Source organism: Triplophysa rosa, linkage group LG10 (assembly GCF_024868665.1).
Source record: "Triplophysa rosa linkage group LG10, Trosa_1v2, whole genome shotgun sequence".
NCBI lineage: Eukaryota > Metazoa > Chordata > Actinopteri > Cypriniformes > Nemacheilidae > Triplophysa > Triplophysa rosa.
The window spans coordinates 23312878-23330602 of record NC_079899.1 but is presented as its reverse complement, the minus strand read 5'-3'; the positions used below and the strand labels follow the sequence as shown (position 1 = coordinate 23330602).

Here is a 17725-nt window from a genome sequence, read left to right as displayed (position 1 = left end):
ATGTGCTGAAGCACGAATCACGGTTGCTTACATTTTTCAATGATCAACCTCAGGAACCACGTGAATTAAAGAATTCTTTCATCATTTATTCATCCTCATGTCTTTGCAAACCGGTATGACTTTCTTTTCTTCTGCAGAACACAAAAGAAGATATTTTGAAGAATGTCAGTAACCAAACAACATTGACCCCTATTGACTTGCATCGTATGGACACAAAACAACAGACATTTCTCTGAATATGTTTTGTGTTAAACACTGTGAAAAAATCCAACTTGCAAAATGTTCTCCCTACAAAGATAAATAAACAACTTGAACATAGAATTTTTTGTAAAAAGGAGTCACGTGATTGTTTTGCATATACCAAACAAAATTAGCCTAAACATAATTCTAACAAAGATTATTTTGTTGACTGGACTTAGATTCTCAAGTTTTTGGCCAAAATGCTTCAGAAAGTTTGTCCAGTTACAAAACAGTGCATTCTGAACAAACAATATTGCAAGAGTTTGAAAGTTCCCAAGATGCATTGCAGCACGTTCAATTCTGTGTTTCTTCTTTAGTGTTTTAGTTCTTGCTGGCTTAATTTATGCTTTAATATCGTTGTTTCTGTTAGTTATCTGTTGTGTTTTTTTAATGAATGATGGTTTTTGATTGTTACCATGGTTGAGGTTTGTGTGTTCATTGTTGAGGTGTAAGTTCATGATAATTGAGCTACTATGATCATTTTTTGTAATGGGTTCTCTCTTGCATATATCCAGAATACAAGCTGCTGAATATCTGATCCGCCTGCTGGCGGTCTCTGTCTGCATGAGAGACTCTATCATCAACCAAACGTCCCCCCGTGCGGTCATGCCTGTCTTTTCAACAACCCTTTCTCCGCTCAGCCATGTCAGGTTCCTGCGGCTCTCATTAGTTTGCCGGTACCCCTGATCCCCGGTCTCGCTCGCTGCTCTCTAAGTAAGGACATGTTGACCCGGGACATCAGCCCATATGGAAGCGTTCTTCTAATGTAATATTTTCACAGTGGAAAAAGCCTGTCGGTGTTGCGGTTTCTTATCTAAAGCTTTGGCTGTGTCTGTTCTAACTCACAGTCTGCAATCATCAGTCACAATCTTTCATTTGGTTATTTAAATCGAGGTTCTGCGGGGACGTTGAGAATTGGTCGCGGTGGCGCAATCTGAATCAGTTGAGGCCGCTAGGGAGATTCCTTCTTCGTATCCTGTGGTGGGTGGTCCGCGTCCTTCAGTTAGGAGATCTATTTGTAGATCTGCCCTGGCCCGATCAGGTGTTTCCTCCCAGGTGTGTTGGCACAGGAATGTGTGTCGGGCAAGTTGACATCTCGGCAGAGGCTCCTTGTTCTTTCCTTTCTTTCAGCCCATCTCACATCTATCCTCCCCTCCGCCGTCACAGCCTCACTGTACCCCAAGAGCTGCTATTTCTGCTGCTGTGGTACAATTATTTGGTGTCTGGTTGGTTAGGAGAGCATAATGGCAGCTATATCTCCCTTCCCTAATGTTTACAAAGTGAGCCCTGTAGTAAAATCCATCTTTTTTCTTCATCTTTCTCTTGTTTTTGTCTTCCTCTCATGCTTATGTGAATCATTTATACTGTACCTCTTATTATACAGATTGTTGACTGTTGTATATTGTACAAAAAATAGAACAACATAACATAACATAACATAACATAACATAACATAACATAACATAACATAACATAACATAACATAACATAACATAACATAACATAACAAACATTATATTATATTATATTATATATAATTTTATTTCTATACAAAATTCTAAATTTGTTTAACCCATTTGCTGACTTTTGAAGGGAAATAAAAAAGTTGTTCCAAACCTGTATACATGTCTTTGTTCTGATGAACACAAAGAAAGATATTTGGAAAAATGTTAGCAACTGACATTTCTGGGACATCATTGACTACCATAGTAGGAAAAATGATTGTATAATTTTTTTGTTCTATTAAGCACAAAATGAGATATTTAGAAAAATTTAGGTAAGTAAACAGTTCTGGGGCAGCTTTGACTACCATTTTAATTTTTCCTACTATAGTATTCAATGGTGTCCTAGAAATGTCAGTTGCTAACATTTTTCTAAATATCTTTCTTTGTGTTAAAAATAACAAAGACATTTATACAGGTTGGGAACAACTTGGGGGGAGTAATTCGTGACAGAATTTACATTTTTGGGTGGAGTATGATAAAAGATCTATTTAAGATTCACCTCTTCCATCTTTCTCTGGTCCCAGGAGTTTTTCACCCATGTTTTTTTCCTCTACAAGTCATCAGTGTCAAGAACACCAATAGGAAAGGTGTGTGTGTGTGTGTGTGCGTGTGTGTGTGTGTGTGTGTGTGTGTGTGCGTGTGTGTGTGTGTGTGTGCGCGCGTGCGTGTGCATATTTCGACAGGTTGGGTTGCTTTTAATAAGTGAGCGAACTGAGACCATGTGCAAATTAGAAGCCTGGAAGTCTGTGACAGAAATCCAGTTGGACAGTTGAACGGGGAGTAATGGGCGGTGCTTGTTTAAATTCCCCTGCAGAATGGCTGTGGATTTATATATTGTTCTGCAAAACAGAATACTTTCTCTAACTGTTCATTTGTAATCTTTATTTCCCCTTTACTTTTTCCCTGAAGTAGGACGATCTTAATCAGAAACACATTTTGTCTGTATTTTCATCCTTCAGCTGTCTTCCAGATGTTGTGTTTATGTATGTGTGTTTAACCGAATAAGCTGTGGGTGTGGGGTATGTACCGTACAGATGAGATAATGCAAGCATCCATGCGTATCCGCTGCCACTTTCAGTATGTGCAGCGTGTGTCGTTCTGTTCATTAGCTCTCGTGCTTCCATCTCCGGGGAGCTAAACTGTCGCCCCCTTGACCTACACCTCCTATGCTCCACCTCCTCGCCAGTTTACTTTACTGTGGCCCTTAAAAACGTGCAGGGTCACCTCAGAAACCCCTCACATCAGCCCTGACCCTTCTATCGCAGCAGGACCACCCCCCCTTAGAGACCTTCCCTCCCGACGCACGCTCAAATGATCGATTGAGCTGCTGAAGAGCCGAGCGACGTGAGGAGAGTGAGAGGTTTCATTAGAGCCCAGCCAGATTTATTCCATAAATATTCACCTCAGGGGACGGCTGTCTCAGATGGCATTCCACTACAGAGCAGTGGTTTGTGTGTGTGTGTGTGTGTGTGTGTGTGTATGTGTGTGTGTGAATTTTTGACACTGAAACTTAATGAGCTTGTCCTGGATATTTCCACCCAGTGCAGCCAGTACATGCATTTAGTTATTTGACTTTATTAGTGATGTTTGCTAAGGCAAGCATCATTATTACTACTGCTTATAAATATGATTATACATCTGCGGAAAATATTAAGAGACTACTCCAATTTTATGTTTAATCAGCATTTTTGCATGTATTTTGGCAATTCATGTCGAATGTCTGTTGAATTTCAACAGAAACAAACCTCAGGAATAAAGTCACCCAACAGCAATGTAAAAGACTGAATGCAAAGATGAATGAAAGTTGCGAAAAAAAAACTGACTTATTCCATCATATATTCATTTTTGAACGCGTAAATTCTATTTGTATGAAAAAATATATGAAAATAATTTACATTTAGTCATTTAGCAGACGCTTTTATCCAAAGCGACTTACAAAGTAGGGGAAAACAATAGAAGCAATTTGTGCAACAAAAGAACAACAATGCATAGGTGCAGTAAAAACTGCTCTCAGTCAGCCTATCACATAAGCTAAGATTTTTTTTGGGTTGGGGGGATAGGAAAGTAGAAAAGAAGTAGAAGAACTTTAGAAGTGGTCTCTTAATTTTTTCAATGGCTGTACATACAGTATTAGTATGAATTACATTTAAGGCAGTGGTTCTCAAACTGGGGGCCGTGGCCTCCTGGGAGGCCCCAAGATGGTTCCGGGGGGCCACAGATTTTGTGGCATTTTAGAAATATAGATATCTATCATACATTTTGTGCAATCAAACATCACAAAAACAACACCACCATCCAAAATAATTGATGTTTTGGCATTGTTTAACTGAATATTTTCTTGGTTTAATTAAAATTTTAAGTTTAAGATTATAAGTCTTTATTTGGGGGGCCGCAAAGCAATGCACTCTACACAAAGGGGGCCTTACAACAAAAAAGTTTGAGAACCATTGATTAAGGAACCCAAGATATATTTAGGTACATGACAAACAATTAAGGGTGGGCTTTATTTAATTTGGGCCAGGAAGTGACCACCTAAAACACACCTAGCAACCACATAGCAATGCCCTGGCAACCATTTAGATGACCCTAGTAACGTGCTAAAGACCACTTACCTGTACAGCACCTTAGCAATTGCATAGAAATGCCATTGAAACCATTTAGATATCCCTAACAACATGCTGAAGACCACTTATAATACCTTAGCAACTGCATAGCAACAGGCTGGAATCCACCTAGATAACCCTAGCAACATGATAAAGACCACTTCGAACACCTGAGCAACCACGGAAACCATCCTCATCCTAAATCTAGTTAGTTGCTTAAATCACACACACAAAAAAACTCATCTCATTGTCTCCTAATTGTAATTATCTGATTGTTTAAAACAAGCAATTAGACATTAAACTGAACAAGCACAAAACACCAAGCACAGCAATGCATGTGACATTTATTTTTTATGGCCATAAATATGCTCCCTGATAAGGGCATGGATTTCAGCCTCTTTTCTTTTACACGTCTCTCTCTCATTCTGTCTGTCCCTCTTTCCGCTTGCACCGATAACCCCTCACTCATTTGACAGGAGGGAGGAGTCACTTAAAATTCATGGCAATTAACTCCTGATCTCATCCATTTAGCTGTGAGAGAATGTGGGCGATCTGTTGAAGGGTGTCACAAAGCAGTGACAAGTGGTCTAATGATCCCGACATCAATTATGAATGCAGGCAATAATGATCTCTCCTCGTTCCAGTGCACCGGGGCTAAAACCACAATGGACACGAAACTGGGACAGATTCATACCAGCATTGAGTATAGTTTTTAATGCTTGATTCTTAAAGCTGAATTGTGTCATTTTATCTGTTCAAATATTTTCCACTATTCTAGCTTTAAAGGGAAATATGAACAATCTGTTGTCATTTACTTACTCTCATGTCAATTCAAACCTGTATGGCTTTTCGTTATTCTAATGGCATAAGTTTGGGGAGGCACTGTCTGTTTGGCTGATCATGGCAGACGGGGACATCTATTCAGGACTTCTGTTTGGAAATAAATAAATCTGTATAATACAAAACTTAAATTTGACTTCCGGTCCCTTTGAATCCTTGGAATACGCCTCTCGGTAGAATGTAGTAAAAATGTAGTAAAAGCGATGCCTGCATTAGATTTTGCTGCTTGATTTGGTTGCTTTGTGTCATAAATCAGATTGTGAATCATTGATTCTACTATATAGGAAAATCAAAGCATCGTTCCATTCTTAATTGATGAGATTTGACTCCCCAGGCCAGCTGTTCTCTCCTCAGGACCTCTTGTAGCCTGTGATCACAATGAGTTAGTATCTCTTAAGCTACGGCTAAATGACATGCCCGACCATAGAGGTTAATAATATAACATTCCCAGAGTCAGCCATAGATGAGTGCCGTAATAATTCTGATGATAATCACAGTAATAACTATCAGCATTATCACACAGAAGCATGAAATTGACCTCTAGAGATCAGCATGGACTGAAGATAAGTCTCTCTATTTCCTATTTGCATTTGCTGAGCCAATTAAACGTAAATATATGGCTTACAATTCCCATAATTTCATAATAAACTGATTTAATTTTTGAAAGCGTTGTTAGGCTGTCATGTCCATACAATGTTTGTGGCATAAGACACGCACAATTGGAAAAACTTTACCGGCTGAACTCAACACATAGTGAAAGTTTCTAGTCGGTTCTGTTTCTCGGATGAAAAGTAGGTGAATATCTCACCCTGCTTAATGAGAATACTGACCTGACTTTTTTATCAGCATGGCTTTGTCATCGCTGACTCACGAAACAGACTTGCGCCTCAAAGCGTTCTATTTTTGCCTGAACGGTCTGAGCTTCTGTGGTGTGTTTGATGATCCAGTGAAGAAGCAGCCCGAGAGAGTCTTATCTGCAGAGCGCTGCACAGCACCGCAGGTCAGAGCTGCCGGGATTTACACGGGTCCGGCTCCTCCAGACCCGCTCTATTTTTGCATCATCATCCGGCCTGCAGACACTGGCAGAAACACAGACGCTCACTCTTATTATTTGTCTTTAAGATGAGGAAAATGAAAAGCGTGAGATCGCAAGGGTTACGCGAGAAAGAACAACACGCATGTAATGAAAAACAATGTTGCGACTTGCTTTTTAGAAACATTCGGAAATGCATTGCAGCATCTTGTTTTGTTGTGATTTCGACACAGTTTGTTTCTAAAAGCACTGCTAGGGCAAAGCTAGAAAGAGGAAAAAATTGTGTGATTCTTAAAACTAGGCATGGAATAATTCAGTGTCTCATGGCGCTGCTCTGGCTGACCTCTGGCTGAATATCTGTGAGGCGTCATCAGAAACCAAAATAAATTCTCAGCCCAGTCAATTAAAGGAGCAATGTGGAGATTTTAGCGGATTGCAACCAACGGCTCACTCCACACCTCTCTTTTGAAGCACTATGGCAGTTCTCACAGGATGAAGATGTCGTCTTTGCCGAAGGAGATCACGTATTTACGAAACGCGCTCTGTAGAGCAGTTTGTCCATTTAGGGCTACCGTAGAAACAACATGGCGAATTCCATGCAAGGGGACCCGCGGTGTGTGTAGATAGAAATAGCTCATTCTACGGTAATAAAAACAACGCTTCATTATATAGGGTCTTTATACACCTCTGAAGACATAGTTATGTATATTATATTGGATTTCTGTCAAAAGATCCCTCTTAATATTACACTTTGCACCTTTAAATCATCAGGCTGAAATATTTGAAGCAGAATTTTTCCCACCTATGCAATAGTCTCTTTTAATCTTCACCATATGGCTAGAATGCTAAGTAATTAGAAACGGTATGTACAGTAACAGATGTTTGCGTTGTGAGACCTGTCGGAGCTCTGGAGAATGTGTTAAAGTATTAATTCACAGAGCTGACGGTGGGAACGCTGTGGCCTGTCCCCATCATGCGCTTGTGTTTGGGTTTGAATCTCAATGTGGCAGCTGTGAACCGGAACAGAACGTATGAGAAATGACAGGGAAATTAAAAGACAGATCCGCTGTACCCACATCTTCAGTGTATCGAGACTCAAGCAGTGCCAGACATGTCTGTTCTGAAAGTGAATATGCGTTTTGGGAGACCAAGGTTGTTTTATTTATTATAACCAAGCCTGTCTTCACGTTTATACTGTTCTGTCTGTATAGGGTGCATCTGACTTTACGTCTGACTGCATTAGTCATTTAATGACTTGTCCTGTCTCAGAAAATGCAACAAAGACAGTTATTGCCTTTTTATAGCAGAGAGAGGACAACCCACTCTTTTCAGGTTGTCAACAACATGCATAGTGCTAACAACGCCAAGGTCTTGATTCTCAGGGAATGCTTAAAGATTATATACAGTATACCTTGAACGCGCTACGTCATGTTATGGTATAATTCAATTCAAGCTTATTTATATAGCGCTTTTTTACAATGTAGCATTGGTTCAGCTTTACATGAAAAAAAATAGGAAAATGATTACATGTACGGTACTGTATATAATAAATACAGTATATGTGTATGTAATACATATAATGTAAATAAATGCTTTGCACCTTAATTTGATAAGAATATTGGTCAAGCCATCTTGGAAACAACTGAAATGCATTTTTTCTTTCCTCTTGGCAACTTTCTTTCTGCTCTATATCTAAAACTGATGTTTAATACATCCAGATGGCAATCTCTTTCTCGTTTGCGCATCTTGAGTTTAGGAAGGGTTCCATACATTCTAGGCTTAAATATCTCCCCCTAACATATGTTTCCAGTCCTCCAAACCTCATACTTCATAAGACTGCAAAGTAGACATTTCCCATGAGGCCTTGCAGTTTCCAACAGAACATTGGACCTGCATTTAATGTCATTTCATTTTATTTAATTTTTGTGTGATTTCATGCTGCAGTTTGGAAAGAGTCATTACAGGTGCCAGAGCTCTGGGTCCAACTCGGGTACCGTTGGCTGTGCATTTGAAAAGAAATCCCTGGAGAAGTGTGAAGTGTTACAGATGGAAAGAGAGAGCTTGAGAGATAGAGCAAAAGTGGTGGCGAGATCGAATAGTAGACATTATCAGCCGAGTACAGTGTGATATGTGATGTCGTTCCTGTTTTCCCTGCTTCCTGTTTCTCTCGGCTGCTTTTGGTTTTTTGGCATCTTGACTCTGGACATCCTTTCTTGAACAACATCATCAACGAGAACGAGCTGAATTGAGATACAGATGGGAGAAACTGAGAGAGAGAGAGAGAGAGAGAGTAAGAAACGGCAATGAGAGAGAGAAGGAGAGGGCGCGTAGGCAGTCAGAAGTGCTCAGGTGTGGGGATTACGCTATCGTCTCGCTGGTGAAGAAACGCTTCTGTCTGCTGTCGATACGCCTGAGGAGGGGCGCTCGGCATTATCTTCCGGCCACAAATAGCACAACACGGAGAACTAATGGATTCTTGAGAAGCTGTCAAAGTCCAGGTTGGATCTATAGGGTGTGCTGCAGAATTCATTGAAGGTGGACAGTTGTTTAAAGAGCGGACGGAAGAATTGAACGCTGGACAGTTAGGGGTCCTCGGGCCCTCTAAATGATGGACAGGTGAGAAAGGAATTCTGATTTTCTCGAGATTTACTGAAATGTGATTAAATGTCAGGAAAAAGATGTAAATGTCTTAGTGCTGCTCACATTATTACTATAGAGCTATGGATTTAAACAAATCTGAATACAAATGCAAAGTATTACATTTTGATTTGCGTTACTGTCCTTCTGTCCAAATTTGCTGTTTTTCAGGAAATGGACATAAAGACTATACTGTGTGGTCAAAGTTGACAAGCACTTTTTAATGCTTTTTATTGGTTAGATTTAGATATTTGCAAAACCCAGTGACAAACATAAAAAAGATGTATTTATGGCAAAAAATCACGAAGGACACGAACAAACAAAATAATCACCTGCAAACATAACTTAACAACCCCCCATAACCTTCAGCATCACAGTGGCGAGATTTGCACACATTTGATTTAGAAAATGTCAAAGATTAGTGATACTTGTTACTCTGAATTTTAATACGAAGGCTAGTTATTTTTGTATTTACCTTTCTATGTGTATGTGGTGTAAAATGGCTTAATCGTATGTATATTGTGCTTCTTCAGAGTTGTTGCTTGCTTTCCAAGTCTGAGTTGAATGTTCTTCTAAGATGCTATTTAAGGAAATCTCATTAACGCCTTCGCAAAATAACACATCCACATCTCGACTGACTTCAATTGGTTCAAGCCAATTCAAGCAAAGTGTCCTCCTTCAGACAATTTCCCCATTCAATGCGCTTCGGCTTTTAACACGAGGCATTTTCGTCTTCATCGGGTCTCTCGAGCAGGTAAGAAAGATGCTTTGCTTGTTTTTCTAGGACAAGAGGGTTGAAATCAGAAGCCTGTGGTGGAGACAACAACAGTTTCTTTGTAACTTTATGAGACTTTGCCTGCCAGCTCATTAGAAGTTGGGAAAACAAGGTTTTGGCCGTTCTTTGTGTCTTGTGTAAGTTTTTCAGACATTAATGAGTGTCATAATAATTACCTCACTTTGCATTTCACACGAAATCTTGAAGCTCAGCCATTTGCCTCGTCACAACCTCATGGGGATTACTCAAAGTTCAACGCACACACTGAAAACATATCCAGGTGATGATTTACTCATTTCAAGGGTAGGCTGCTCATTTTGTTGGCCTCCAAAACGCCGGGCTGATGATTTCATAGGTTGCGCCGTAACTACATCTCCAGATTTGATCTCTATACAAACACAGACCATTATTATTACTTCCAGCTATATTTCCACCAACTCTTATCTGCCAGGGTGTTTATTATTTTTGTCTCACTTTTTTCTCAGAGTAACCACTTCGCTCCACTACACTGGGCTGTAATTCGATCACGTGCAAAAAAAGCAAAAATATTTTCTTTGCTTTATCACGACGCTTGAGTTCCTCTCTCATAGCCAGAGGCTGAGGGTGTATTTCTATATAATGTGAAGTGATTTTTGTGCCAGGAGACCTTGGCTACTTTAAATGCCTATATAGAAGCTATTTTTCTCTCCCGTCTGTATCTTTGACCTTGAATAGATTTGCACAGGTTGGCAGAGGAGGAGAACTTCTGCTTCGCAGTGAACGATTGTGCCTTAAGGTAATGCCACAGCAAAGTGAACAAATGGACACTTTGACTACCCCGTAGAAGTGTGCTTGCGATAGATTTTGATTAAATTGAAAGTTAAGGTAAAGTTTGGAGTGTAAAACTGCGCTATCATGGATCTTGTACGTTTTTGGAAGAGTTTGGCAAAGCATCACTACATCGAGACCTTTAAAACTGTGCAACTAAACAGGGGAGAATGGTTGCATTGTTTTTTCTGTTGAAAAGACTGGCTTTGTACTGGTTTAATGATTTCTGGGAGACGTCTACATTTACATCTGCAAGACGTATTTTTAATCGTTTGCTTATCTGCAATATGTCTGTACGACGTTTCCTGTCAGATGTCATGTAGACATCTAGAAGATGTCTGTAAGATGTTTATAATTTAGAATGTATGTAAACTGCCTTTTCTAAGACGTTTGTCAGATGTTGTTACACAGCAGATGTTTTCCAGATCTTTAGCAGACATCTTAGAGATGTACCGTGCTACCTGGAATGTGTCCCACCATTTTTGCAAGTCCTTTTAACCAAAAGGACCCAAACTGATTGTAAGTGGATGCGTGACATCAATCTCCCTCGAGTTTGCACAGGCGCCCTAGCAGAAGCTTCCTTATCCCTGGCAAAAAATAATGATTTCATATTTGAGTTCTCAAGATGGCTGTTCAGTTTTTTCCATTTCAATTCCAGCCTCCAGCATCTGAGTCCTTTGAGAGTCTAAATGAGGCTTTGATAAGCCTCTGCACAGATATGTTTGGTCAGGTGAACCTGGGGATCGATACTCTTCTAAGGGCCAATTGAAACAGTTTCTTACAGGCTGTGAAACCACGGCTGGAGTCAATCGACCCTCGCGGCTTCCACTCTTAAGCCACAGCACTTCTCAATATCTCTGCAAGCACTAAATACGCGAGGTTTTCCTCATGTTACAGCTGCTGTATGTGGATAAACTCATTTACTTTGGGTCTGCATGTGATTTCTGGACAGCATCTGCAAGTTTATTTTGAATGAAAGCACAATATTGGGATTTACATGCAGTCACAAATTACACAGGGACAGTTGTTACAAAAAATTAATGCAAACAATATTTTACAACACTGCTAATTTCTATATCCTGGTGGGGTTTATCAGCGCTAGAAGTTCATCTCAGAACCTTCGTTTAAGTTTCTGTTTTAACGTTAAAGCATCAGCTCCACTACCAGGAGTGGGGTTTGAACCCACGAGGACATGTGTCCATTGGATCTTAAGTCCAACGCCTTAACCACTCGACCAGTGCATTGACCTTGAAGAATGTTGAAAAAATGTTGAGGTGCTGTTTGAAGATCTTGCACACATATACATCCGCTATAGTTTTCCCCCGTCCTAACGGCTTGTGTTTGCTCTCCCTAGGGCTGCCCAGAAATTGAATCTGTCATCCAAGAAAAAGAAGCAGCGTCCCGCCCCTCCTGTGGCATGTGATCCGCCCCTCTTTCCCACCAACTTCAGCGGAATCTTGCAGGTGTCTCCGCCCCCTGCTCCGCCCTGCCTCTTACGTGCGGTCAACAAAGTCAAAGACACTCCTGGCATGGGCAAGGTAAGGTCTATTTTAGTTTCTCAATGTATACCAGGAAGGTCTTAGTTTTAGCTGTACAGTAGTTCAGTTTTATTAGTCTTTGTTTAGTTGGTTGGATCTGTTTTCCGTTAACATATAAACATAAATGAATGAGCAGTTTGTTTTTAATCTGTAGCCTCGGCATCCTCTCTACACCACTATTGTATATCAATATTAAGTCATTTTGCAGCCATTATCCTGTAGGTTCAGTGGTGGCCTAATGGTTAGAGAGTTGGACTCGTCACCAGAAGGTTGCCCAGGCACTGCTCCGGGTGTACGCGTGTTCACGACTCACTGGATGGGTCACATTTCGGGTATGGGTCACCATATCTGACAAATAGGTCACTTTCTCTTTATTTGTATGCTTACACAGTTGTTGTCCTGGTTTATGGTGCATTCAGACATTAATGGTACATTTGCCTAAAGATTTTGATACTTTTTTTTACCAGGAGTGGGGTTCGAACCAACATGGACAAATGTCCATTGGTTCTTAAGTCCAACGCCTTAACCACTCGGCCATCCTGGTTTGGTTGGAACACATGTAAATAGCTATATCAGCCATGGCAGGTCTTTGTGGCACCATATGACAATAATTGCAAAGTATAACAATAATTGCTCCGCTAACAGTAGTGGGGTGGGGTCTGAACACACACACACATCCACTGGACCAAGTCCAACATTTTAACAACCATTGACTGATGCAATATTTAAAGATGCTTGGGGAGGGCAGGCTAGACCCCTCATTTGTCACCCCGTCCGTTGCGGTGAAAGTTTTGATGAAATGGGCACGCACCAAAGCTGGAAGGGCAATACTGAGGTGATCAGACTGTATCGATTGAACATGTAATAGCTTCTAGTATGTTTGTTCATCTTGTTTGAAGATCAGAGGTGAACGCTGGAACTGAAAACAAATGGCCACAGTACTGTACACAGTAGACTGTGCACATCTGTGCACAAATGTGTTTGATTGTACAAATAAAAATCGCTGAGAAAGAATTCATTCTGAACCGAAGGTAATACAAGTAGCTTCAGTGTAGTTTTCATGACACAGGTGTCATATATTTGAGTTGGCTGAGAACTGTAGACTGCAGATCAGATCCGTGCCTTGGCAGTGTTGGAGAACATATGGGGCGGATGCCGAGGAGTGTTGCCTGCCTGCAGAATTCATGCAGGTGAATATATAGTGCTGCAGGAGAGATGCAGGTGATGGGTAGTTTAAGATGCATGAACTTAGATGATGGGTCTTTGATCTCAAATTCCACAATTAAATATACAAGAATGTATTCATCCGACCTGTTTGCTTCACAAATCCAGTGTTTAAACTGGGAGTTCAGCTCATCAGTCTCTGTATAATAATGCTACAGTTTAGGTATGGACATCCGCTTTCTTTTTAGGAAGACGCATGTGTCTTTTTGTTTCAGATGCAGCAGAATAGAAATGGTTAATCTGTTACCAGGAGTGGGGTTCGAACCCACGAGGACATTGGATCTTAAGTCCAACGCCTTAACCACTCGGCCATCCTGGTTATGTTTGTAAGCTTTTGTAAGCCAGTCCTGGCGTTTGAGCTCACCAAATGAAGCCGGTTCATATGCTAAGGCTGTGGGTTGCTGTCAAATGCATCTTCTGTAAAGCATTTTTTCGAAATGCATAATTAACCACATGCCGAGTTGTTGTCGAGACGCTTTCTAGAACTTTTGGTGAGTTTACACAGAGTCATCTTGTAACGCCAACACGTTTCTCGCACCGAAACAGCTTGAGTTCATCTGCAAACTACACCCACATTAGGCCGCATGTTGTGCTGCTTGTACCTGCGATCTAAAATGAGATGCTTATGAGCGGGATGGTGGGCAATGCAAATGCTGGCATTTACAGAGGAAAAATGTCAGCTATCCCAAGAGACTGGGTTGCAACTGTGGCCTTTGGAAATAAGAACATTGCGAGATAAGATAACGGTGGGTGTAGCGGGTCTATCAGACTGCTTGAGCTGCTGTAAGATTTGATATGAAAGTGGGGATGAAATCTTGGAGATATACATCTAAGATACAGGCATATCGTGCATATTTGCTCTTAGATAATTTAATGTAACTAATAAAATCACTTCAAAAGGAAAATGCAACCCTGTGTTCCATCAAATTTACATGTGACATTCATGACATTTCCCTTTTGAATAATATGAAAATGATTAAGAATGCTTGAAAATGTCTTTGACATTTTGACATTTTTTACTTTGTCCCAATTCACAGAGCAATCATCATTCACACTATGATGGGAGGTGGGGTGGCTCCCCGATTGAGTTTTCTGACAAAACAGTATGATGAGATTAAAGTAAAGGAACCCAGGGGCGGTTACTGTTATTTTACTAATGGCAGCACTTGGAAATGCGATTTAAAGGAACAGTTCTGCCAAAAATGAAAACGATCGACTATACTTTTAGCTATACTTCTTTACTACTGGTGATGCATTGCTTTTGCAGTGCAAAAGTCATGGGTTTAAATCTCTTGGAATGCACATATTGATGCTAATAATGAATGTCTTGAATGAACTGTTGCTTTAAATAAAAGCATGTGCCAAATGCAATGTAATGTAAATGTTTGAACACACAAGAGAATGATTATGTGTGAACCAATGGTGTTTTCACACGTGGAATGCTTTAATGTTCCAGATATAAACATCGTAAAAGTATGACGGCGTGAAACTGCATAGTGAGTAATTAATGAAAATGTAATTTTTTTTGTGAACTATTCCGTTAGACAAAGACAAATCACATCTATTACACATCTATAAATGAAGATACTTCCTTTCTGTTTCTAATTATTCTGCATTATTTTCTTAGATGACATCATAATTAAAACTCCGTCCATTCCATCCTCACTCATTTCAACGTTTCTGGTAGTTTAAAGGAGCTGTGCAAGCTCGACAGATTCATCAATCACATGGCTGGCGCCCCCCTGACCTTGACAAATAGACATTCACTGCCTAATCAATTTTTAATAGCACTTTCTAAAATAAAGGTGTTAAAGAAAAACACCTCAGGGCTATCGAGGAGCGTGCAGAGCGTATGGGAATTCAATATTCTCTTAGTTTGAGACCCTGACCTAAAATGATCCTCTGAATATTGCTGTGTAAATTGAATTCGTATAAATCACTGCACAGTGTTAAATGATATACAGTAATACAATAGATAAATTCATAACTTTGGATTGTAAATAAATGTGTGTTTAATTAAGCTGTCTCTGCAGAAACCATGTCAAGACTTCTGACTTAGCCTATCTATTTGTTGTAATGGACAATATAAATGAAAATCTTATTGATTATGTAGATAAATCCAGTAGGGGAACACACACAGACAGCCATAAAGAGCTTGCCTTCTCTGGTCTGTTATACAGCTACGAATGAATAGCCTATTTTTCTACAAGCGGGATCTGATCTGTCTTGATCCTGAGCTATACTTCAAATGTCAAGATATAAATCAAATCAATCATTGAAATGAAAGGTGTGCTATTGACATTTCATCATGACACCTCTCTTTAAATTCAAAAACGTTGACCAAATAAAGTAGATGAAAATATTTTAAAATTATTCAAAAGTGAATGAATACATTAAATGAACTGTTTTAGATAACAAAATATCAAACTATGTTGCATTTATTTAAAAATAGAACAAATATTTTGTTTTACTTTAAAAGAAAAGTAAGCAGAGTTATTATAGTTGTGTTTTTAGTTTTATTAATATTTTAAATGTGCTTTTATTTTTAATTTTATACTTAATTATATACATTTATACTTTGTAATTAATTACTTTATAATTTTATATTATATTTATTTATTATTTATTTTATTAGTATTCTTTTTATTTGATTTTTTTAGCAATTTTGTTTTATGCTTTTGTCATTGTATTAGTTATTTGTTTATTTCTTATGTTGCTATATAAGATTCATTTTGTATTATTTTTAGATATGGTTTACTAATTTTAGTGCCTTAAACTTATTTCAGTTTATTTCTGAAGCAACATTTCATATTTTCGTTTAGTTGAAGTTTTTCCAATCATTTTTAGGCCAATATTGATTTGATTTTAATAAACAAAAACATTTTCAAAGTTTTAACTTTAGTAAACTAAAATAACCGTTTTTGTCAAGTTTAAATGATAAAGATGTTTGTCTACTGTGCTGTACACAACATATTTAGACACTTTCTGCTTGTCAAACTTGTGAAATTGTCCTTAAGTAATGTGAAGAACAACACCTACTCTGGTGGGACATTTGGAAGACCAGGTGGTTAAAAGTCATGACTCAGTAAAGTCAGTTCTGAGAAAAGGTCTGGCATCATTTGTTTGCACATCACTTGTTTTGATCCTAATGCAAGTACATTTAAGTGCGGCTTTCAGAGGCCACTGTATTGTATTTCAGGATGCATAAAATTGGTCTAACAGAATGTAATGATGAATAATTATAGCTGTGTGGCCACCACTCAGTGAGTATGTGGGTTTGGCGCTCGCTTTATTGTTCTTGAAGATCTGTAATAACAAGAATACAAGAATCTCCTTTAATTAGTCGTGCTGCCATCTCCAAACAGCTCTCACCCACAAGAGCTCACAGGCAGACCACCTCCTCCACCATCCGGCCACATATGCTAGTTAATGAGCCCCCCTGCGGTGATCTCATCCCTGCCTCCGTGAATCAGATGCTCAACGCATGCATTCGGTTGTGACGCAAATCACCGAAAACACGTAATTTTATTCGCTGTGGCGATACAAGGTAATTGGTTTAGAGTAAAAACCAGGCACGCTGGACGTGGCTAATCAAAACTGGGAGTCAAACCGAAGGCGTAATGCATGGCCAACTATGGGAATAGAAAGAGGTTTACTGCCGTTATGAGATGTAAGACCGTTTGAAGCTCTTGATGTTATGACTTATCGCTATGGTTCAGAGATTTATGTCAAAGGTAGACTACACAATCACAGATAAGTCAAATTGTATATAGCTTCAGACGTAGCATTGCAACAAACGCTGCCACATTTCTGGTGGATTATGATGCCGGTGACATATCGGCAGCAATGCATGAAATAACTGCATCATTACAATGTGAAATGTTATCTGCATTCCTTTTTTTGACTACTGAAGAACTGTCTTGATGCAGATGTTATCTGCATTCCTTTTTTTGACTACTGAAGAACTGTCTTGAGTTTGCTCATATATTCAGCAGGTACTGCTGTGGTTTATTCTCAACTTCGCTTCATGAATAATTCAGGCAGAATATGCAAAAAAGTAACCATTGTTCTCTTTGCTATTTAATAATACTGCAATGAAATATTTAACACACTCAAATTATATTCCTAGAAGTTTGTTTGACAAACAGAAGGATCGGCATCTTTTCCTTCACAGAATCTAGACCTAAAGGGTTGATTCTGGGGAAAAATAATTATTGTGGTTTATAGAGCAAGTAGGACTTTTGCTTTTACCGATGGTTAAAACAAATTACAAACCCATAAGAGTAATATTTGTCATGTAACTCTTGTCACATAATTTCTGTTATGATAAAATAAAATTTTATAAAATATAGTAAAAGCAAATCAAAACAAACAAACAAACAAACAAAAACAAACTAAAATAAAACAAAACAAAACAAAACAAAAAAACTAAACTAAAATAAACTAAAATAAAATAAAAAATAACATAAAAAATAACATAACATAACATATAACATTAAATTAAATATAAAATAAAATAAAAA

At 38.9% G+C, this 17725-nt stretch overlaps 1 protein-coding gene and 2 non-coding genes across 4 annotated transcripts in view; 1 reads left to right on the top strand and 2 right to left on the bottom strand.

Moving 5' to 3' along the window:
• Window positions 1-17725, top strand: part of kif26ba (kinesin family member 26Ba) — a 72306-nt gene that overhangs the window by 35137 nt on the left and 19444 nt on the right. For both annotated transcript variants that reach the window (XM_057343313.1, XM_057343312.1), the window contains exon 5: window positions 11795-11978. In XM_057343313.1, coding sequence (XP_057199296.1) covers window positions 11795-11978 — 184 coding nt within the window. The remainder of the gene's footprint in view (window positions 1-11794; window positions 11979-17725) is intronic.
• On the bottom strand, window positions 12440-12522 carry trnal-uaa (transfer RNA leucine (anticodon UAA)). The gene has a single exon. It is a non-coding gene; the product is annotated as a tRNA-Leu (tRNA).
• On the bottom strand, window positions 13447-13521 carry trnal-uaa (transfer RNA leucine (anticodon UAA)). Its single transcript has one exon. It is a non-coding gene; the product is annotated as a tRNA-Leu (tRNA).